This window comes from Coregonus clupeaformis, chromosome 24 (assembly GCF_020615455.1).
Source record: "Coregonus clupeaformis isolate EN_2021a chromosome 24, ASM2061545v1, whole genome shotgun sequence".
Lineage (NCBI taxonomy): Eukaryota > Metazoa > Chordata > Actinopteri > Salmoniformes > Salmonidae > Coregonus > Coregonus clupeaformis.
This window is the reverse complement of record NC_059215.1, coordinates 43,445,656-43,470,213: the sequence shown is the minus strand read 5'-3', so window position 1 is coordinate 43,470,213 and position 24,558 is coordinate 43,445,656. Positions and strand designations below refer to the sequence as shown.

The 24,558-nt window shown below is 42.1% G+C and overlaps 1 protein-coding gene and 1 non-coding gene across 3 annotated transcripts in view; both read left to right on the top strand.

Annotated features, from left to right (window-relative positions):
- LOC121538564 (IQ motif and SEC7 domain-containing protein 1-like) overlaps positions 1-24,558 on the top strand; it is a 201,836-nt gene that overhangs the window by 40,975 nt on the left and 136,303 nt on the right. For both annotated transcript variants that reach the window (XM_041846699.2, XM_045207220.1), the window contains exon 2: positions 15,252-15,281. In XM_041846699.2, the coding sequence (XP_041702633.2) occupies positions 15,252-15,281 (30 nt within the window). The remainder of the gene's footprint in view (positions 1-15,251; positions 15,282-24,558) is intronic.
- trnak-uuu lies at positions 15,308-15,381 on the top strand. The gene has a single exon. It is a non-coding gene; the product is annotated as a tRNA-Lys (tRNA).

The following is a 24,558-nucleotide window of genomic DNA, read 5'->3' as shown; positions in this document are numbered from 1 at the left end:
ACTTTTGGAATCATGTAGTAACCAAAAAAGTGTTAAACAAATCAAAATATATTTTATATTTGAGATTCTTCAAATAGCTACCCTTTGCCTTGATGACAGATTTGCACACTCTTTGCATTCTCTCAACCAGCTTCATGAGGTAGTCACCTGGAATGCATTTCAATTAACAGGTGTGCCTTCTTAAAAGTTAATTTGTGGAATTTATTTCCTTCTTAATGCTTTTGAGCCAATCAGTTGTGTTGTGACAAGGTAGGGGTGGTATACAGAAGATTTGGTAAAAGACCAAGTCCATATTATGGCAAGAACAGCTCAAATAAGCAAAGAGAAACGACAGTCCATCATTACTTTAAGACATGAAGGTCAGATATTACGGAACATTTCACGAACTTCGAAGTTTCTTTAAGTGCAGTCACAAAAACCATCAAGCGCTATGATGAAACTGGCTCTCATGAGGACCGCTACAGGAATGGAAGACCCAGAGTTACCTCTGCTGCAGAGGATAAGTTCATTAGAGTTACCAGCCTCAGAAATTGCAGCCCAAATAAATGCTTCACAGAGTTCAAGTAACAGACACATCTCAACATCAACTGTTCAGAGGAGACTGTGTGAATCAGGCCTTCATGGTCGAATTGCTGCAAAGAAACCACTACTAAAGGACACCAATAAGAAGAAGAGACTTGCTTGGGCCAAGAAACACGAGCAATGGACATTAGACCGGTGGAAATTTGTCCTTTGGTCTGGAGTCCAAATTTGAGATTTTTGGTTCCAAACGCTGTGTCTTTGTGAGACGCGGTGTGGGTGAACGGATGATCTCCGCATGTCTATTTCCCACCGTAAAGCATGGAGGAGGTGTTATGGTGTGGGGGTGCTTTGCTGGTGACACTGTCTGTGATTTATTTAGAATTCAAGGCACACTTAACCAGCATGGCTACCACAGCATTCTTCAGCGATACGCCATCCCATCTGGTTTGGGCTTAGTGGGACAATCATTTGTTTTTCAACAGGACAATGACCCAACACACCTCCAGGCTGTGTAAGGGCTATTTTACCAAGAAGGAGAGTGATGGAGTGCTGCATCAGATGACCTGGCCTCCACAAATTGAGATGGTTTGGGATGAGTCGGACCGCAGCGTGAAGGAAAAGCAGCCAACAAGTGCTCAGCATATGTGGGAACTCCTTCAAGACTGTTGGAAAAGCATTCCAGGTGAAGCTGGTTGAGAGAATGCCAAGGGTGTGCGATGCTGTCATCAAGGCAAAGGGTGGCTATTTGAAGAATCTCAAATATAAAATATATTTTGATTCGTTTAACACTTTTTTTTGGTTACTACATGATTCATATGTGTTATTTCATAGTTTTGATGTCTTCACTATTATTCTACAATGTAGAAAACAGTAAAAATAAAGAAAAACCCTTGAATGAGTAGATGTTCTAAAACTTTTGACCGGTAGTGTAAGTAAATGAAGCAAAGCAGGAAGCCATTATCAAAACAGCCGTACAGTGCACTTCTGCAGTCGTGTCCAGTTGCGCTTACTGATGCAGAAAGGCAGATTGATAAAGGTTGAGTCAGCAGTTTGAGCCCTGTGGTGGTGTGCACCCTTCTGTCTTGTCCTGTACTGTTCTGTCCTTCTTTACCCTGACTCTATAAAAGGAAGTAGAGGGTCCTCCCAGAGTGCAACTATCTCCTGGCCGGCTCACCTTGGACCCAGCCAGGGCAGAGGAGAGGAAGCGGTGAAGCTGTGAGAGAGTGAGAGAGTGGGAGAATGAGAGAGTGAGAGCGATAGGGAGATGAGGTTTCCAGGAAGCAGCTGGATTGAAATCTTCCCCATGCCACTGGAGATTTGGACTCTTAATGAGAAGGGATTAGGGGGGGCCAACAATCAGGGAGCCTGTAAAGGTCTTCATGTAGCATGATAGCTCCAATGGGATCTGGCACATCATGCATTATTGAATAGGGTGCTGGAATGCACCTCTGGCAGCTGTTGTAAGTCCTAATGCAGAAGGAAAGAGTGGAAATCGCATTCTGTAACAAAGTGCCAGCCCGATCACCAAACTCCTAAAACCGTGATAGATTCTGCTTTCATTCCGAACCTTCCTTTGATGAATGTATTAGCCTGGTATAGAACAATGTTTACACTGCAAACATAAAGATTAATCCTTGTGCTTTCCGCCCCCATTTCCACCTTTTTGTATGCATTAGAGATTTTTCTTTATTTGGTTACATGTTATAGTGGCCATAGTTCAAGCACTATTGACCATGACGATTTTATAGTATAGATATGCTGTGGCACTGTATGTTGGTATTTAAATCACACTGTGGCAATTGGGTCTTTTAAAGTTCACTCTTGTAAATATGCGTCGTAATTATTTTGTGCGATGGATTACATTTATTTTCCTATAAATGCAGTATTAAAAACGTAAATCTGTATTATCGGAGGTGCATACATTTCACCACTGTGCCTCCGGAAGAGGTCTATAAACTGACAATTGAATGTCATGTATTATTGGAGTTATTCCAAAGCACTTGCATATTGTTGCTATAGTCTCGAGGCCTGTAAAATTGTCAGCTACCCCTTCACCCAGACAGGTATATAAAGGAATATAATTAAATTAGAATATAAGTCAATGCATTTGTAACACACAATACAAGTACTGCACTTTCCATCGCTCTTCCATTAAATGTGTCATTCTGGCAGACTTTCTTGAGTGTCCTTGTTATTGCCTAGGCCTCGTCTGCAGCCTTCCTTTTGAAAGGGTTTTAGAGCATTACGTTAAGTGACCCGTCTCTGTGAGGAGCTATCCAGGGTTCTGACCACTCAAACAGCCCAGTCTCTGTCAAAGACTTAGTTTGTTCTCAGCTCTGAGCCTGTCAGATATGATTGGGTCTCTAGGAATTGGCATTTCTCATAGAGATGGACATTTGAAATTATTTCAGTATTCAAATAATATCATATTTTTTTAGGATATCTAGATAGTTGAAAATACATGTTTTAAAGAAAATATATATATGTTTTTAACTTCAATCGAGACTTGCATGCTCAGAGAGAAAGAGAGGGAGAGATGCACGCACGCATGCACTCTGCTTGTTTCAGCAGAAGGGTGGGGGAGGGTCGAGAGAGGAGCAGGGGCTGTTGTGTGCGTGGCATGGACGGGGGGGGAGAAGGAAAGAAAGTAGCCAAACCGACTTGCGCTAGTTAGACAAACTTGCTGCTGCCATAGGTTATCTATCATACCATCTGATAGTGCATGTGTTGACTGCATCAAATCGTTTTTTAAGAAGCTAGCTACAGTAGCCAGCTAAGTTGGCCAGCTAGCTAGCTAAAGTAGCAAGGCTAATTGAAGCTACTGTATTTTGCTGCGATATCCTCCAATGTCTACAACAACACCATGCATATGAAACAACAGCCTATCTCTTGATTGATCATTGTAGCCTACTCCTCATTTAGCCAACTTAATTCCATAATTAATTGATTAGAAATCTCCCACTTCACCTGGCCGTGACCGGGAGTCCCATAGGGCGACGCACAATTGGCCCAGCATCGTCCAGCTTAGGTGAGGGTTTGGCCGGGGGGCTTTCCTTGGCTCATCGCGCTCTAGCGACTCCTTGTGGCGGGCCAGGCGCTAGCAAGCTGACTTTAGTCGTCAGTTGAACAGTGTTTCATCCGACACATTGGTGCGGCTGGTTTTCCGGGTTAAGCAAGCAGGTGTTAAGAAGCAGCGTGGCTTGGCGGGTCATGTTTCGGAGGATGCTCTGCTTAGCTCGAACAGGTTCAATGGTGAATGTGATGGGGATTTGCCCTAATGAATTCACTGGACCATTTTTGGCAGCTGAAGTTTGGTCTTAATCAGATTTTAAAGTGATTGGGTGAAGCCTGCTGGTCATGTGCTGACAACAACAATGAGGGAAGGCACCAGCAGCACTATATGCCAGCAGTCAGATAATCACATTTTTGTCTGTGCTAGTTTCTCCTCTGTGGGATCTGACTGTATTTGTTTTATCCTCAGCCAAACAAAGAGAGACCACTATAGCAGTTTAAGTACTTTTCTCCATCTCTTTCTTGATCTGATATCTATGGAGTAGAGCAGATGCTGAGTTGAGAGAGAATACTCTGCTGTCCCTCCGTTGCCTATGTACTCTGAGGAGAGGGAAATGGGAGAAAGCGAGAGTGAAAGGGAGGTGAGGTAGCCATGTGGGATGGTATAGCGTTGAGAGGTAGCCAGCAGCGAATCTTCAGCTCCAGAGAGAGTCCAGATGGTTCTGTTGAAAACAACAATGAAGATCTAAAAGTCCAAAGGACCACCATCTACTCAGTCAACAATTCAACTTCCCACATAATTGCAGTCAGACACTTCAGATGGTGTTTTCTTTCTTTCTGCAGCTCAGCTCAATTTAGGGACATTTGAAAATTAATGGGGTGTGGGGAGGGTTGACTAACTTTATTTTTGTTGCTTTAGGGAGAGTAGGGCATTTTTCTTCCCTGGTTTGCATTCACTGTTTTGCAGGTTTTACTATAATTCCTTCCATCCTAGCCTAATTTCATCATCTGCTTGCATGCACCTCCCCTATCAAGGTGTTTTGGTACTTCCCTTATGCACTACACTTTTCCACACACTTACTATACCACAAGTCAATATAGTGTACCATTCTGTCTATCCTGCCTTCTATCCATCATTCATAGTGACAATAGTGGAAGGTGGATCGTTTGTCCAGATCTGCAATAGGCTAACTAGCAATTATACCACACATTCAAAGCTGCACCAATTTTCAATCAATCCATAAGAACAAAGAGGGATAGCTGATAGGCAGTGCAGTGGAGAGTCCAGGTGCATCATTGCGCATGCAAGAACATTGAAGACCTTAGACATGCAGCTCAGAAAACTCCCCAATTGATCTTGTTTAGGGACAGTACAATTACCCTACCTAAGGTAGCCTACAACATCACAATGAAATGAATAATTGCATTATTGTTTAAGTGAGTACCAAATTCTACTCTAGGCTGTAAACTGCAGTGAAAATTTGAATAACTGCACAAAAGCTCTGATTTGAACGTTTCATTCCATTTGGATCCGTTGTAGGTCTACTCTACTCTGGACAGTTTATAAGGTCTAGAAAGGCACAGTAGCAGGCCAATCTGGCTGTATTTTTACTTCTGATACTGAGATGCGCTGTCTGTTGCAGATCATCATTCTTCCAAGCTTCATGTGCGCTCTGCCTCCTCTCTGATCCGAGTGGCTATTCCTCGCGCACCTACAACCTAACTAGGGCTGTCTCCGACTAAAAAAAAAATATTGGTCGACCAAGAGTCATCTGTTCTTTAGACCAATCAATTGGTCGAAATTTTTACAATTGTATTTTTTCATATATAGACACATCAAAGCAGCTATATGCACTGAGCTTGTTTGATGCTTTAAGCGCACTGTTTGATTAAATAATTAAGACACACAAATGAGAGGGAGTCCGACCACAATTGATTTGATTGTGACGGACAGGGCTCAGATTTTCTGCGCTGTGTTAAAAGAAAATACAGCGAGCGACTGTGTGACTAGCACCCGTTGTCTCTCTCTCTCCTCCCTGCTGCAGCGACCACCACAGAACATCAAAAGTGTCTGTGTTACTGAGGCTGCAACATAATTACAGCCATTTCTGACTGAAATGTTTTGTTACCGAAATCCCACATTTGTTTAGGAAAAACATTCCCTATTCCCACAACCCTTGCTCTATTTACGAGACACATGTAGCCTATGCATCACATGCAATTGACCAATAGGACCTAATAGTAAACTCAGCAAAAAAAGAAACGTCCTCACTGTCAACTGCGTTTATTTTCAGCAAACTTAACATGTGTAAATATTTGTATGAACATAACAAGATTCAACAACTGAGACACAAACTGAACAAGTTCCACAGAGATGTGACTAACAGAAATGGAATAATGTGTCCCTAAACAGTTAGTATCTGGTGTGGCCACCAGCTGCATTAAGTACTGTAGTGCATCTCCTCATGGACTGCACCAGATTTGCCAGTTCTTGCTGTGAGATGTTACCCCACTCTTCCACCAAGGCACCTGCAAGTTCCCGGACATTTCTGGGGGGAATGGCCCTAGCCCTCACCCTCCGATCCAACAGGTCCCAGACATGCTCAATGGGATTGAGATCTGGGCTCTTCGCTGGCCATGGCAGAACACTGACATTCATGTCTTGCAGGAAATCACTCACAGAACGAGCAGTAAGGCTGGGGGCATTGTCATGCGGGAGGGTCATGTCAGGATGAGCCTGCAGGAAGGGTACCACATGAGGGAGGAGGATGTCTTCCCTGTAACGCACAGCGTTGAGGTGGCCTGCAATGACAACAAGCTCAGTCCGATGATGCTGTGACACACCGCCCCAGACCATGACAGACCCTCCACCTCCAAATCGATCCCGCTCCAGAGTACAGGCCTCGGTGTAACGCTCATTCCTTCGACGATAAACGCGAATCCGACCTTCACCCCTGGTGAGACAAAATCGTGACTCGTCAGTGAAGAGCACTTTTTGGCAGTCCTGTCTGGTCCAGCGACGGTGGGTTTGTGCCCATAGGCGACGTTGTTGCCGGTGATGTCTGGTGAGGACCTGCCTTACAAAAGGCCTACAAGCCCTCAGTCCAGCCTTTTTCAGCCTATTGCGGACAGTCTGAGCACTGATGGAGGGATTGTGCGTTCCTTGTGTAACTCGGGTAGTTGTTGTTGCCATCCTGTACCTGTCCCGCAGGTGTGATGATCGGATGTACCGATCCTGTGCAGGTGTTGTTACACGTGGTCTGCCACTGTGAGGATGATCAGCTGTCCGTCCTGTCTCCCTGTAGCGCTGTCTTAGGTGTCTCACAGTACAGATATTGCAATTTATTGCCCTGGCCACATCTGCAGTCCTCATGCCTCCTTGCAGCATGCCTAAGGCATGTTCACGCAGATGAGCAGGGACCCTGGGCATCTTTATATTGGTGTTTTTCATAGTCAGTAGAAAGACCTCTTTAGTGTCCTAAGTTTTCATAACTGTGACCTTAATTGCCCACCGTCTATAAGCTCTTAGTGTCTTAATGACCGTTCCACAGGTGCATGTTCATCAATTGTTTATGGTTCATTGAACAAGCATGGGAAACAGTGTTTAAACCCTTTACAATGAAGATCTGTGAAGTTATTTGGATTTTTACGAATAATCTTTGAAAGACAGGATCCTGAAAAAGGGACGTTTCTTTTTTTGCTGAGTTTATATCATAATCACATCAATAAATTGGTTAAAACAAACTCAGAACACCGTAACAGCAAAATGGATGCAGAGGACGTGACAAATAAACTTGAAACGGGGGAATGTTTACTGGTTGCTCAGGAGGTGAAGGGGAAGTCAGATGTGTGGAAAACATTTGACTTGTGGAAAATACTTGAGATCAAGAAAAATAAGGTAAGGAGCAAGCGCTGCATGTATATTAGGCTATGTGTGTCAAACAGGTGCTGTTAGATTACAATAAAATTATTCTGACCGTTTGGAACAATGTAAACAACATTAAATCAATTATAAGTGTACCAGAGAGTCTGTTGTAACGTTTTTTTTGCTAAGCCTTTATTACAGCAAAGACTAAAAACAGTCGCATTCATTCGTGAATGCAACTTCCGAAATGGACGCTTTATTTATTGTTTATGCTAATTATTCAAGTGTTGCTTTGTTATTTTATAAAACCAAAATGCTTGATTGCATTTCAAATCATGAATGACTCACATGCTGTGGGATGAAATGAACGAATGAATGATTGATTGACACAGTAGCCTATATAAGTATTGAAATATAGGCCTAAGTAAGTTACGGTATTAAGACTAAACAGGATGCGCTTTTAGGCCTACAGCTCGATGGTGGTTATACAAGGCTGCTATACAAAGCCTACTAATGATAAGGACATTACTTATTATTATAATGATGATGATCATAAAATTAATAATAGTAATAATAACAAGAAGAAGAAGATCAAGAAAAAGGAGGGTTATTATTATAATTATTATTATACATTTCATCTTTCTGACAATTTGGAACAGTGTAAACAACACTAAATTAATTATAAATAGCGCCAGAGAGGCTGTTCTAATGAAAAAAAAAGTGTAAAGCCTTTATTACAGCAAAGCAAAGATCAAAAACAGCCACATTTGTGAAATTGTTTATCTGATGTGGTTGCATGAGGCTTGGTGCTCACGGAATCAGTAGGCTATTAAACAAATACTCAAACAGGCAACTTAGGCAGGATCTGTCTTATTTCTGTAGAGACAGTATATATCGATGATTTATAAAGCCAGGCACATTTAACAGTTAGGCTATTGATTATAGACCTAATTAAGTTGGTTTCCTCTCTCCTCACTTTTCTTAGACAATTAAGGCAAGGGCTGTTTTCTTGTCTCCTAACTTCACTGCTGCCTCCACCACGTTGTTCTCAACACCAATATGCTGGTTAACTTTGCTATTATGCACATAGCAACATGTTCTAGGAAAAGGCGCCAATTCAGAACTGATGTTTCAGAATCGACCACTATCCAATGCAGGAGAAAGCGCATTTGTTATAAAATAATATTTTTATTAGTGTTGCACCATTGTTCTTAAGTAAAATAACCATATACAATTTCAGTAGCACATGTCTTAGAGTGATGGACGTTGCCATCCCCACGGCCTCCACAATAGATTAGTCCACTCAGACAGGAACGAATCAGACTGGTGTTTTCTAGGCTATACCATGTTTTTTGCTACTGCTCGACTAAATAAATCGCGGTCGACCAACAGCCTATCGACCAAACAATTGACCCGTCAACTAAATAGGGTCAGCCCTAAACCTAACACTTCAATGTAGCTTAAAAAATGTATGACATTTTATTTGTGGCATAAACACAACCAGTTACAATGTTTTCATCTACTTCAAAAGTCTCCTGTAGGTTAACTGCCCACGTTTGTCCACTCCACTCTAATATAATTCCACCATCCAAACTGTGCACTGGCCATTTGATGAATGGAAAGAGACATCTGATACAAAACACCAAAAAGTTTAATGACATTCAGAGATTGTCAAGCCAAGCCTTTGATACTGGATATAAGGTAGGGAGAGATCTATTTTCTGTTTGTCGAGATTGACTTAGTCTAGTTGATTGTGTTGTCCCAAAGTCGGTAATCGGTATGCAGTTATGCTTTTCTTATTGGTTGTGTGGTGCATTGGCACAGAAACCTGTTGGTGCATATATTTTAATATAGCATCAAAACGTTGAAAATCTTATTTCCCCCTAGCTGATCATTGTCTGCAGCCGGCTCTGATCGTAGTGTAATGAAACAGGCAGGTAGATTGAGCTTGTCGGTGAGCACTCAACCTTCTGGCCCGTAGCCCTGTGTGGCATCGACTGTGTCACAAAAGTGGCAAAGTGATATCGACGTTTATAAGCACAGGGTCACTACAGTTCTTCTTATTTGTGGTCATAATCATTATTTTTCATTAAATTCAATGAGAGGGTGGGGGGGGGGTGCAATTTGTTTTACAGTACAGGGAGAGGGTCATGTGAAAAATGTTATTTACGTGGGGGGGTTATGACACCTTGAGATGGACCCCCCCTTCCCCTCAGTAATTTTCGAACTATCCCTTTCCCTTTCAGGAAGCAACTCAAGCAATTTCCTGTCCATTCATAATGAATGAAAATGCAGAGCTAGGCAAGGTACTCCGTGTGAGGAAAATGGCTAGGTCGATCAGGGTGCACATAAATGTAGCTAGATTATTGGCCCTGAGTGCTGTGTTCCAGATAACAGCCATGTTTCCCTTAACGGTAGAGTGGCATTTGGGCAATTCCACGGTAACGGAATTACGCTTTGACTCAGATTTTTCACTTTAAAATGTATGCCAAAAAAAACCATTTGATTTCAAAGTTTAACAAACCATTAGTGATGAGGGAAAAAATTGATAGTTACACATTGGGTTATTATTTTTTATGATATATCGTTTTGACAATATCGCAATTTGTTTTGTGCTAGTCGTCTGTACCTGCACCAAAACTCCAGTGTGTTTCCTTCATAGCTTGCTCTCCATCTTCTTTTTAAATAGTGAGCCAATTTGGTTTCAGCACTTTTTTATTTCCATGACTGATCAAAACTTGTTTTCTCATGGCTCTCTCTTGTCCCTCTGCAGCAGACATATGGTGAGCAATATGTTTGGAACATCGAATTGTAATAAAATCACAGTATCGAATAGCAATACATATAGAATCGTGAGAATCGCAGTACGTATTGTATCGGCACCAAAGTATCGTGATAATATCGTATCGTGAGGTCCCTGGCAATTCCCAGCTTACAAACCATATAGCTCTATGCACAAGAACTACTTTGAATAATTTACACACAAATGTTCACAAAAACACATTTACTGGAAGAACTGTGCAGATGCAAAATTTGGTAACAGAATTGCGGTAAAAATCTTGCTCAGTTTTTTATGCGACCACGTTTTCCGAATTTAGATTCAAAGATGTCTGCAGAAGGAATGGGGTGTCAGCAATGACATGACACCTTGAGTTTGAAAAAAAAAAAAGAACTGTGGTTATTGAACTACAATAGGTGAAGTGGATTTACATCTGGTAACGGAATTACGGGTCCCTGATCTGTACTATACAGAAATGCATAATTATGGATATGAATATCATTCTCTTCATGGTGATGTATCCTGAATAGGTACACAAAGGTAGAAATATGTAATATCCTTATTTTGCATATTTGGGTATTATTCTACGCACTGGCTATAATTGTAATGAGCTCCGCCCCCAAATTAGACCACATTTGGTTGGTCCAGACCAGACCAAATCTGAAACAATTATAGACGTCTGTTTAAAAAGTTTGGACATCACAGTATTGCACAGCACAGCACAGTAGATATGTGATATATGTTCAGTAGAGTACAGTACAATGCAGTACATTATACTGTACTCTACTTTTCTTTACTGTACTGTTCTCTACTGTGCTCTACTGTACTGTGCTATCCAAACTTGTGAAACATAGACATCACTAGCTAGGTTTCCATCCAATTTGCGACAGATTTTCATGCGAATATTCAAAAATCTGCATAAAAGAATATGCACATTTTCACACCAGAGATGTCTCCATCAACCTGACTTTTTGCGGATAGAAGGCTGTGTGATGTGACGTAGTGCACATAAAAATTACTTTTGCCTTTAAATTCCCATGTACCGAATAATAAATACTAGTTAAATGGGTTTCCATCGCATTTTCAACTCTACTGATGGGTTTGTCACAAAAACTGTTTCGTTTATATAGCATATGTGCCCACTCTGGTCTTGGCACATGCACTCTAGTCAACAGCTCGCCGATACAGTGCAGGTAAGCTACCTACATTATGAGATTATTATGGATAAGAGCGATATTATTTGTATTTGGCAGCCAAGCATCGATTGTCATGTCACCAGAATAAGACCCTCGATATTTATTGGAAAGGAACATCGAGCTCATCACTGTGCACTTTCACCACCCTGTGAAGTTCATCATAACTTATTTCATCTGTAGCCTAATAAACTGCATGCTTTCCCGAGTCGTAGTCGGAGGACCACACAACATATCATCGCGGGACTCCAAGTTTACTTCGATATGATGGTTATTATATCAATATTTGCGCATAAAGGCATTTTGACCGCCATTTCTCGTATAATTTCTCGCAAATTGTCTGTTGGCATTTATAAAATTGTACCGCCGTTTCATCAGCCTGGTCATGACTTTTTTCATGCGTCAGTTAATTCATCCGCATGAAATGGTTTGATGGAAACGTGATTTATGATTGGTTCCAATTTGGTCCGGCCATCTGGATGGTAGACTTGTTCATTCTGAAGTGCATTACTCCTCATATACCAGTAGGAGTCAATGTTCAAGCAGGAATCGTTGGACTATGGCTTCCCATTTTATTTCAATATACCTCTTTATTTAGGTTGATAGCATAACGTTGAAACAAGGACGTTGATTGAAACATACCATTTTACTTTCAACATTGAAACAAGGTCAAATAAAATGTCTAATTAAATTTGAAATTCAACATAATTTCAGCCACCCAATGAATATATTGAATATAGGATAAAAAATATTTTTTACGTTTCTACGTGGAATTTTCAACGCAGTTTCAACGTATACATAGTTCTGATGATTATGTTGAAATTAGATTGATGTAACCTGTTAGTCAGGTTAAGTCAATGTATTTCAGGTGAAGTTTTACCCTCATTTCAATGTTTACAACCCTGATTGAAATTAGATGAAAACAGTACTGGTTGATGACTTTTTTCAAATCCAACGTATTTTCCACGTTGATTCCACGTCACAATACGTTGACAAAATACGTTGATTCAACCAGTGTGTGCCCAGTGGGGAGTTCCTTTGGAATCCCATGACCGATCTTAAAGATTGTGGCTGCAAATGGACAATGTTCTGCAGAGAGCCATTAATGACTATGATGCAGGAAAGCTGTGTATACTGGTCTCTCATGTACTAACTTAATTAAAGTATGCCTCCAAATTAATTGAAACCCTCCCTCAAGAAGTGAGCACTATGGATGCATCCTCTTCCCATACAGTTCTTATAAAACAGCTTTTGATACCTAAAGGTTGAAATGAGGTATTCTGAACACTACCTTTGTCTTGGGTTCTCTGGAGTATCTAAAAAAATGTGGAGCTCCATTCCAGCACGGGTTGTGGCTACCCAGAGCTATGCCTCTCATTATGAGCATGGTGGCAAAAAATAACTTTTCAGAGAACATATTTTGTAATAACCCTTTGCTTCTCTACAGTGGCACAGTGGGGATATTGTTCTCTCTCCAATCGAATGTGGATGTAATTGCATTGTATTCTTTGCAAATATTGTTATTGTTATTATTGCAATTATTGTTGCAAGATATTGCCAGGGATTTAAATTAGTTTTCTTTGTTTCATGTGGTATTGTTGGGACAGTGCATTCGGAAAGTATTCAGACCCCTTGACTTTTTCCATATTTTGTTACGTTACAGCCTTATTCTAAAATTGATTAAATTGTATTCATCAATCTACACACAATACCCCATAATGACAATGCAAAAACAGGTTTTTAGACATTGTTGCAAATGTATTAAAAATGAAAACGAAATATTACATTTTACATAAGTATTCAGACCCTTTACTCTACTTTGTTGAAGCATCTTCGGCAGCGATTACAGCCTCGAGTCTTCTTGGGTATGACGCTACAAGCTTGGCACACCTGTATTTGGGGAGTTTTTCCCATTCTTCTCTGAACATCCTCTCAAGCTCTGTCAGGTTGGATGGGGAGCTTCTCTGCACAGCTGTTTTAAGGTCTCTCCAGAGATGTTAGATCGGGTTCAAGTCCGGGCTCTGGCTGGGCCACTCAAGGACATTAAGAGACTTGTCCCGTAGCCACTCCTGCGTTGTCTTGGCTCTGTGCTTAGGGTTGTTGTCCTGTTGGAAGGTGAACATTCGCCCCAGTCTGAGGTCCTGAGCGCTCTGGAGCAGGTTTTCATCGAGGATCTCTCTGTACTTTGCTCCGTTCATCTTTCCCTCGATCCTGACTAGTCTCCCAGTACCTGCTGCTGAAAAACATCCCCCACAGCATGAAGCTGCCACCACCATGCTTCACCGTTTGGATGGTACCAGGTTTCCTCAAGACGTGACGCTTGGCATTCAGGCCAATGAGTTCAATCTTGGTTTCATTAGACCAGAGAATCTTGTTCTCCAAGCGGGCTGTCATTTGCCTTTTACTGAGGAGTGACTTCAGTCTGACACTCTACCATAAAGGCCTGGTTGGTGGAGTGCTGCAGAGATGGTTGTCCTTCTGGAAGGTTCTCCCATCTCCACAGAGGAACAATGGAGCTCTGTCAGAGTGACCATCAGGTTCTTGGTCACCTCCCTTGGTCACCTCCCTGACCAAGGCCCTTTCCCTTCTCCCAAGGCCCTTCTCCCCCGATTGCTCAGTTTGGCCCGGTGGCCAGCTCTAGGAAAGTCTTGGTGGTTCCAAACTTCTTCCATTTAAGAATGATGGAGGCCGCTGTGTTCTTGGGGACCTTCAATGCTGCAGAAATGTTTTGGTACCCTTCCCCAGATCTGTGCCTCAACACAATCCACAATTCCTTCGACCTTGGTTTTTGCGCTGACATGCACTGTTAACTGTGGGACCTTACAGGTGTGCCTTTCTAAATCATGTCCAATCAATTTAATTTACCACAAGTGGACTCCAATCAAGTTGTAGAAACATCTCAAGGATGATCAATGGGAACAGGATGCACCTGAGCTCAATTTCGAGTCTCATACCAAAGGGTCTGAATACTTATTTAAATAAGATATTTCAGTTTTGTATTTTTTTTAATACATTTGCAAACAATTCTAAAAACCTGTTTTCGCTTTGTCATTATGGGGTATTGTGTGTAGATTGATGAGGAAAACAAATAATTTAATCAATTTTAGAATAAGGCTGTAACGTAACAAAATGTGGGAAAAGTCAAGGGGTCTGAATACTTTCTGAATGCACTGTATGTAGAACAGCAGTGTTTTTATTATGGCCGGTGGTTTGTACTGGGCAGTTCCAATGGTAATGGGAATTACTCTGAGACTCAGATTTTTTGCTTTAAAATGAAACCATTGATTTCTAAGTTTAACAAACCATAGAACTCTATGCACAAGGACTACTTTTAACAATTTCCACTCAACATTTTACAAAATAACTGTGCAGATACATTTGACCATAATTCTGTTTCCAAACTTTGCATCTGTAAATTCATTTTTTTAATTTTTTTATTTACTGTGTAAATTGTTCAAAGTAGTCATTGTGCATAGAGTTGTATGATTTGTTAAACTTTTAAATCAATGGTTTCTTTTTGGCATACATTTTTAAGTGAAAAATCGGAGTGTCAGCGTAATTCAGTTGCCATGGAATTGCCCTAATAAATCTATTCAGTTTTGTCTTCTCCATTGTAGGCAACTCTTAGCAAAGTGCTCATCGCTGCAGGGTCCCAGTAATATGTCTTATATAACACTATACTTAATCACTGACTGAATGAAGAAACCAAGCTAGATAGCATTTATTTATATTGTCATATCGTCCTTTGATAAATTAAATTAATAATTGTTTCAGTCAGATTTTTCCATATCACTGTGCGCTAGTACTGAATGTCAGTTAATATAAATCAATTTACAATGAATTGATTAATACACTAATCAATTGCCTCTTTGTTTTTCAGATCTGAATGTGACAGCTCCAGAATGGTCAGGTATGTACACTATTAATCATGATGTAGTCCCGTGTAGCTCAGTTGGTAGAGCATGGCGTTTTTAACGCCAGGGTTGTGGGTTCGATTCCCACGGGGGGCCAGTATGAAAATGTATGCACTCACTAACTGTAAGTCGCTCTGGATAAGAGCGTCTGCTAAATGACTAAAATGTAATGATGTAATGCAGGTATTCAGGTAGCACTTTATTAACTCTGACCAATGACACTCTTTCTCTTTTCCTCTCTCTTCCTCTCTCTCTCTTCCTCTCCTCTCTCTTTCTAGCGCTCTCTCGCTCTCTCTCACGCTCTCTCCACCCCCGATCTCTCTGAGTAGGTTCTGGTTCTAGATCACATACAGTGAGGGGAAAAAAGTATTTGATCCCCTGCTGATTTTGTACGTTTGCCCACTGACAAAGAAATGATCAGTCTATAATTTTAATGGTAGGTTTATTTGAACAGTGAGAGACAGAATAACAACAAAAAAATCCAGAAAAACCCATGCCAAAAATTTTCTACATTGATTTGCATTTTAATGAGGGAAATAAGTATTTGACCCCCTCTCAATCAGAAAGATTTCTGGCTCCCAGGTGTCTTTTATACAGGTAACGAGCTGAGATTAGGAGCACACTCCTAATCTCAGCTTGTTACCTGTATAAAAGACACCTGTCCACAGAAGCAATCAATCAATCAGATTCCAAACTCTCCACCATGGCCAAGACCAAAGAGCTCTCCAAGGATGTCAGGGACAAGATTGTAGACCTACACAAGGCTGGAATGGGCTACAAGACCATCGCCAAGCAGCTTGGTGAGAAGGTGACAACAGTTGGTGCGATTATTCGCAAATCAAAGAAACACAAAAGAAGAGTCAATCTCTCTCGGCCTGGGGCTCCATGCAAGATCTCACCTCGTGGAGTTGCACTGATCATGAGAACGGTGAGGAATCAGCCCAGAACTACACGGGAGGATCTTGTCAATGATCTCAAGGCAGCTGGGACCATAGTCACCAAGAAAACAATTGGTAACACACTACGCCGTGAAGGACTGAAATCCTGCAGCGCCCGCAAGGTCCCCCTGCTCAAGAAAGCACATATACAGGGCCATCTGAAGTTTGCCAATGAACATCTGAATGATTCAGATGAGACCAAAATCGAGCTCTTTGGCATCAACTCAACTCGCCGTGTTTGGAGGAGGAGGAATGATGCCTATGACCCCAAGAACACCATCCCCACCGTCAAACATGGAGGTGGAAACATTATGCTTTGGGGGTGTTTTTCTGCTAAGGGGACAGGACAACTTCACCGCATCAAAGGGACGATGGACGGGGCCATGTACCGTCAAATCTTGGGTGAGAACCTCCTTACCTCAGCCAGGGCATTGAAAATGGGCCGTGGATGGGTATTCCAGCATGACAATGACCCAAAACACCCAGCCAAGGCAACAAAGGAGTGGCTCAAGAAGAAGCACATTAAGGTCCTGGAGTGGCCTAGCCAGTCTCCAGACCTTAATCCCATAGAAAATCTGTGGAGGTAGCTGAAGGTTTGAGTTGCCAAACGTCAGCCTCGAAACCTTAATGACTTGGAGAAGATCTGCAAAGAGGAGTGGAACAAAATCCCTCCTGAGATGTGTGCAAACCTGGTGGCCAACTACAAGAAACGTCTGACCTCTGTGATTGCCAACAAGGGTTTTGCCACCAAGTACTAAGTCATGTTTTGCAGAGGAGTCAAATACTTATTTCCCTCATTCAAATGCAAATCAATTTATAACATTTTTGACATTTGTTTTTCTGGATTTTTTGTTGTTGTTATTCTGTCTCTCACTGTTCAAATAAACCTACCATTAAAATTATAGACTGATCATGTCTTTGTCAGTGGGCAAACGTACAAAATCAGCAGGGGATCAAATACTTTTTTCCCTCACTGTATGATGCCCTACAATCTCCAGTCTATAGCTGACGAACCCTGTGATAAAACATGCTAGCAGAGACATGAGTGGTTGTCCTCCTGTCTGCTTTATGAAAGCAGCAGCTAGGCGCTGATGACATGTCTCAATGTCCACTAGTGGCCATTTATGATGGGGAAAATGATGGGTTTGAGTGTTGAGTGCAACCCAAGGTTGCATTGAGGTTGTGTTGAGTGCAACCCAAGGTTGCGTTGAGTACAACCGACTGTGGCATTGTAGTTTCCTTATGCGGTCTCTGTGGCTGGAGATTTATATGGGAGTGTCTCAGTAGGAGTGGAGTGATTTTACAGCTTGAATAAGCATACATCATTGATGTGATGTGCTTATGGCTGGAAAACATGACTGGCATGTCAAGTGGAGGTAAATAAACCCAGTTGTCTCCAGCTCCTTCTCTCCATTGTATATGGATGTAATATCTTGGGTAAGCAGCACATATGCTCCTGTTAAGCAGATGGTGAATTACACTCTGCCTCTCAACTGTTGTGTCTGTCGGAGCTTTCTGAGAATAGAGAGAACCCTAGAGGAGCTGCGTTTGTGTTGTTGATATACATTGGTATAAAAAATACTTAAGTTCTACTTAAGTCGTTTTTTTGGGTATCTGTACTTTACTTTACCATTCATATTTTTGACAACTTTTACTTTTACTCCACTACATTCCTAAAGAAAATAATGTACTTTTTAACTCCATACATTTCCCTGACACCCAAAGTACTCGTTACATTTTGAATGCTTAGCAGGACAGGGAAATGGTCAAATTCACGCACTTATCAAGAGAACATCCCTGGTCATCCATACTGCCTCTGATCTGGCGGACTCACTAAACACAAATGCTTTGTTTGTAAATTATGTCTGAGTGTTGGAGTGTGCCACTGGCTATCTGTAAGTTAAGACAACAAGTTTGCTTAATACACTGCTCAAAAAAACAAAGGGAACACTAAAATAACACATCCTGGATCTGAATGAATTAAATCATCTTATCAAATACTTTTTTCTTTACATAGTTGAATGTGCTGACAACAAAATCACACAAAAATTATCAATGGAAATCAAATGTATCAACCCATGGAGGTCTGGATTTGGAGTCACCCTCAAAATTAAAGTGGAAAACCACACTACAGGCTGATCCAACTTTGATGTAATGTCCTTAAAACAAGTCAAAATGAGGCTCAGTAGTGTGTGTGGCCTCCACGTGCCCGTATGACCTCCCTACAACGCCTGGGCATGCTCCTGATGAGGTGGCGGATGGTCTCCTGAGGGATCTCCTCCCAGACCTGGACTAAAGCATCCGCCAACTCCTGGACAGTCTGTGGTGCAACGTGGCGTTGGTGGATGGAGCGAGACATGATGTCCCAGATGTGCTCAATTGGATTCAGGTCTGGGGAACGGGCGGGCCAGTCCATAGCATCAATGCCTTCCTCTTGCAGGAACTGCTGACACACTCCAGCCACATGAGGTCTAGCATTGTCTTGCATTAGGAGGAACCCAGGGCCAACCGCACCAGCATATGGTCTCACAAGGGGTCTGAGGATCTCATCTCGGTACCTAATGGCAGTCAGGCTACCTCTGGCGAGCACATGGAGGTCTGTACGGCCCCCCAAAGAAATGCCACCCCACACCATGACTGACCCACCGCCAAACCGGTCATGCTGGAGGATGTTGCAGGCAGCAGAACGTTCTCCATGGCGTCTCCAGACTCTGTCACGTCTGTCACGTGCTCAGTGTGAACCTGCTTTCATCTGTGAAGAGCACAGGGCGCCAGTGGCAAATTTCCCAATCTTGGTGTTCTCTGGCAAATGCCAAACGTCCTGCACGGTTTTGGGCTGTAAGCACAACCCCCACCTGTGGACGTCGGGCCCTCATACAACCCTCATGGAGTCTGTTTCTGACCGTTTGAGCAGACACATGCACATTTGTGGCCTGCTGGAGGTCATTTTGCAGGGCTCTGGCAGTGCTCCTCCTGCTCCTCCTTGCACAAAGGTGGAGGTAGCAGTCCTGCTGCTGGGTTGTTGCCCTCCTACGGCCTCCTCCACGTCTCCTGATGTACTGGCCTGTCTCCTGGTAGCGCCTCCATGCTCTGGACACTACGCTGACAGACACAGCAAACCTTCTTGCCACAGCACGCATTGATGTGCCATCCTGGATGAGCTGCACTACCTGAGCCACTTGTGTGGGTTGTAGATTCCGTCTCATGCTACCACTAGAGTGAAATCACCGCCAGCATTCAAAAGTGACCAAAACATCAGCCAGGAAGCATAGGAACTGAGAAGTGGTCTGTGGTCACCACCTGCAAAACCAGTCCTTTATTGGGGGTGTCTTGCTAATTGCCTATAATTTCCACCTGTTGTCTATTCCATTTGCACAACAGCATGTGAAATGTATTGTCAATCAGTGTTGCTTCCTAAGTGGACAGTTTGATTTCACAGAAGTGTGATTGACTTGGAGTTACATTGTGTTGTTTAAGTGTTTCCTTTATGAAGCCATCCATTTTCACCCACAGAGCAGCATCACCAGCAGAGCCATTGTACTAAAGATGCTGCGTGTCTGCCAGGGACTCAAACTGTGAAACACAAGAGACTTGGGCCTCTATTCAATCAGCTATCAGGCTTTCTGAGATAACTCAAACTGGCCAATAACCCATCCCGCTAATTAAGCCTTTATCCACACACATGGGTAGTGTCAATCACCGTAACTACAGTAGCAGCCGCTATTTCATCTACACTTCTAGTCATCCAACAGTTCGTATGCATCGACTGCTACCACTGCTAATACACTCCCCAGACAGAAATTCACATTGTGTAAATGTCTATAGTCTTTCTACATCAATATGTAAAACCAGGGTCAGGCTGAGTGAAATTGCTTCAACAACCACCACTACGTTCAGCACTAATACAGTCCCCAGACTACCAGCTACAGGCCTACAGCCTCACAGTATGGAATGCCTTTTGGGTCTTTGCGTGCCAAAAAAGATACAAGTCAAATAACACTATTTCATGTTTCAAATAAGTGTATAATTTGACGCGTCAAATAACAAAATGATATTTTAGAATGTTGTGTGTGCCGAATTCGCATGAGCAAGCCAAGCGCCAACACTACGGTCAGTAGCACTGTCAAAGCTGTACAAAATCAAAGTCTGCAAATAAGGACACACGCAGGCCAGGATGTGTTTTAAAATACTGTGTTGGTAATAAGCCATTATTTGTTAGATCGAATGGGATTAGGGCTGTTGCGGTGACCGTATTACCGCCACACCGGCGGTCACGAGTCATGAAGGCAGTGAAATTCCACATTACTGTTTAGTCACGGTAATTAGGCTTCTCCAAGCTCTGATGCTGCTGCTGGTCATTAATAGCCTACCAAACTTGCTAACTGCCTGGTATTCAGCACTCAATTGTCCCTCTAAATCACTCTGACATCAATGCAAATGTGTTTGAAAATCTAATCAAACACTTCATGAGAGCCCATGAGCTGATGTTGCGCAACATTTCTATAGGCTATGCAATAGCGGGAGAAAACAGAGTGATGGCCGTTAATAAAAAGAGGAGGATCCCATCAGCTTTCTATAGGCTAGGCCTACTATATTTATTTCTCAACTTTCCTAATATTAAACACATTGCTTATATTTACAACAGGAGTATAGCCTACCTGGCTGGCATGAAAATAAACCACGGAAAAGCGTCCTCCATTCGCTATTTAAGTGCATAGATGACATGTATTTTTTCCCGCTGCCCCTGTTTCGAGACCGGTGCATGATAATGGTCCATTCTAAATTAAAACAAATGTCACACATATACTAAATAATATATGTAAAGACAAGATAAAATCAACAATAGTCTGATGGGTGACAATATTAGCCTTGTGAATTATATATTATCACTTGTGAATGATGCCCAGCATAAGAAACAATGCCTTTTTTTTGCGACTTGTTCGAATCATAGTCACACACCTCATGTAGCCTAGCCTATAGGCCTATACAGTGAGGGAAAAAAGTATTTGATCCCCTGCTGATTTTGTACGTTTGCCCACTGACAAAGACATGATCAGTCTATAATTTTAATGGTAGGTTTATTTGAACAGTGAGAGACAGAATAACAACAAAAAAATCCAGAAAAACGCATGTCAAAAATGTTATAAATTAATTTGCATTTTAATGAGGGAAATAAGTATTTGACCCCTCTGCAAAACATCACTTAATACTTGGTGGCAAAACCCTTGTTGGCAATCACAGAGGTCAGACGTTTCTTGTAGTTGGCCACCAGGTTTGCACACATCTCAGGAGGGATTTTGTCCCACTCCTTTTTGCAGATCTTCTCCAAGTCATTAAGGTTTCGAGGCTGACGTTTGGCAACTCGAACCTTCAGCTCCCTCCACAGATTTTCTATGGGATTAAGGTCTGGAGACTGGCTAGGCCCCACCAGGACCTTAATGTGCTTCTTCTTGAGCCACTCCTTTGTTGCCTTGGCCGTGTGTTTTGGGTCATTGTCATGCTGGAATACCCATCCACGACCCCTTTTCAATGCCCTGGCTGAGGGAAGGAGGTTCTCACCCAAGATTTGACGGTACATGGCCCCGTCCATCGTCCCTTTGATGCGGTGAAGTTGTCCTGTCCCCTTAGCAGAAAAACACCCCCAAAGCATAATGTTTCCACCTCCATGTTTGACGGTGGGGATGGTGTTCTTGGGGTCATAGGCAGCATTCCTCCTCCTCCAAACACGGCGAGTTGAGTTGATGCCAAAGAGCTCGATTTTGGTCTCATCTGACCACACCACTTTCACCCAGTTCTCCTCTGAATCATTCAGATGTTCATTGGCAAACTTCAGACGGGCCTGTATATGTGCTTTCTTGAGCAGGGGGACCTTGCGGGCGCTGCAGGATTTCAGTCCTTCACGGCGTAGTGTGTTACCAATTGTTTTCTTGGTGACTATGGTCCCAGCTGCCTTGAGATCATTGACAAGATCCTCCCGTGTAGTTCTGGGCTGATTCCTCACCGTTCTCATGATCATTGCAACACCACGAGGTGTGATCTTGCATGGAGCCCCAGGCCGAGGGAGATTGACAGTTATTTTGTGTTTCTTCCATTTGCGAATAATCGCACCAACTGTTGTCACCTTCTCACCAAGCTGCTTGGCGATGGTCTTGTAGCCCATTCCAGCCTTGTGTAGGTCTACAATCTTGTCCCTGACATCCTTGGAGAGCTCTTTGGTCTTGGCCATTGTGGAGAGTTTGGAATCTGATTGATTGATTGCTTATGTGGACAGGTGTGTCTTATACAGGTAACAAGCTGAGATTAGGAGCACTCCCTTTAAGAGTGTGCTCCTAATCTCAGCTCGTTACCTGTATAAAAGACACCTGGGAGCCAGAAATATTTCTGATTGAGAGGGGGTCAAATACGTATTTCCCTCATTAAAATGCAAATCAATTTATAACATTTTTGACATGCGTTTTTCTGGATTTTGTTGTTGTTATTCTGTCTCTCACTGTTCAAATAAATCTACCATTAAAATTATAGACTAATCATTTATTTGTCAGTGGGCAAATCAGCAGGGGATCAAATACTTTTTTCCCTCACTGTATGTTTTAATAAGGTTTGTTTCACAACTAAAGTGGCCAAATAACATCTTAAAAATAAGCACATTAATCTGCTTTACAAGGGGTGTAGAGCCTAACTGGCATATATAAGCATTGGGTTAGTTTCAAGTTTGGGGAAGATATAATTTACACTTTTTTTAATTTATTTTTTAAACATTTTTATAATAAAAGCATTACATGCATAATTGCATTTGCGGTCACTTTTGATAATGGTGTTTTCCGCTAATGAAACATTCGCGTTTATAGCCTACTACCATGTGCGCATTGCTGCGCTTATAATGTGACGAAATAGCCTAATATTATATCAACATTTTAAGCTAAACGTTCTGATCTGTTGCGCCAGCCACATTGCATAAAAAAAGTTTTTTGTGGTTGTATTAATTTGGGATCTATCGCATCACACAACTGTCCCAGACTATGTTTGGAATATTTATTTCTCACACAGAATAGAATAGGTCGACTTTTGTACTATGGAGAAATACATAGGCTAGTGCTTTTGCTGTTCGTTAGGCCCACTCATCTTGTTGGCTGACGAAAAGTAAATGTGGACCGTTCTTCCTTTACCAGCATCATAGCATACATATCGGTGAATCGCTGTGAAATATGGTGATGGTGTAAACAATGTGTAGTAACTACTTACAAAATTCATGAACGTGTTAAATTATGATGTGACGTGCAGTCACATTCAGGTCCTGAATGGTCAACAAGCTTACTTGACACGTCAAACAGTGTAGACCCAAATGGCGCTCCATATCACAGACCCTAGTCTTTCCCTTTCGATGTACAATACTAAAGCTCAAAGTCAGCCAGGCTGTTCAAATTCAAAACCACAACACAGCCACTGAGGTACCACTCTCCTGAGACACTCTCTAGGCTCATAGTCATATTGCTGAAAAGTCTCTTGCATGTTAATATGCATCTCCACCATGACCTAAACTGTTTAAAATCTAGTGCATTACATACCTAGTTAGCTAGCTCTCGCTATCATTAAAAATGGAAAAGTCATTGAACCTGAGGATTTGGCTATGCTTTTCTGAGGTGAGTTACTGTAGCTGACAGTGAGCGGACGTGTAGAGGAACTAATGAGAGAAGAATAACAACATGGCTGTGATTAATTGGCCTTCTCCACTGTAATCAAAATGGATGGCTTCATTCAGATGTGGTTAGGAGCCAGCAGAATGAGAGACTGACTGACTGCTGGTGTGAACAGCCTCAGAACAGCCTCAATGGCCTGGTTTTGATGGGATTGTTCTCCACTGAATGGCTGATGATGCTGTCCTATTCCCTGATCTTGTGTAAAGCAGCACTCATTCATAAGCCCTGACTAGCAGGGAACAATAGGCTGGAGAGAGCTGGAGAGATCACCAGCAGTCACAGTCAGACAGACACTTAATACAGTACGAGGGCTGGGGATGAATGACAGCGATGTTCATCCGAGTATGGTAAATATTTGAATAATACTTCCTGTTTTTCAGAGCAAGTGTGCAAGTAAGTATGTTTGTGTGTATTTCACAAAAGTGTAGTTACATTATCCTATGAATGCCGAAACACAGGAACTAAAGGTAAATTCATAGTAATGATCAACTCTCTGTACCATCTCTAGATTGAATCCAATTATAATTGTTATTATGAAACCATTTGATCATACAGCATCCATATAGCTTCCAGTCGTAGTAGCCATTCGTTGTCGTTCTGTGTTTTCCTGAACGAGGTTCCTCCTGTGACGTTGAGAG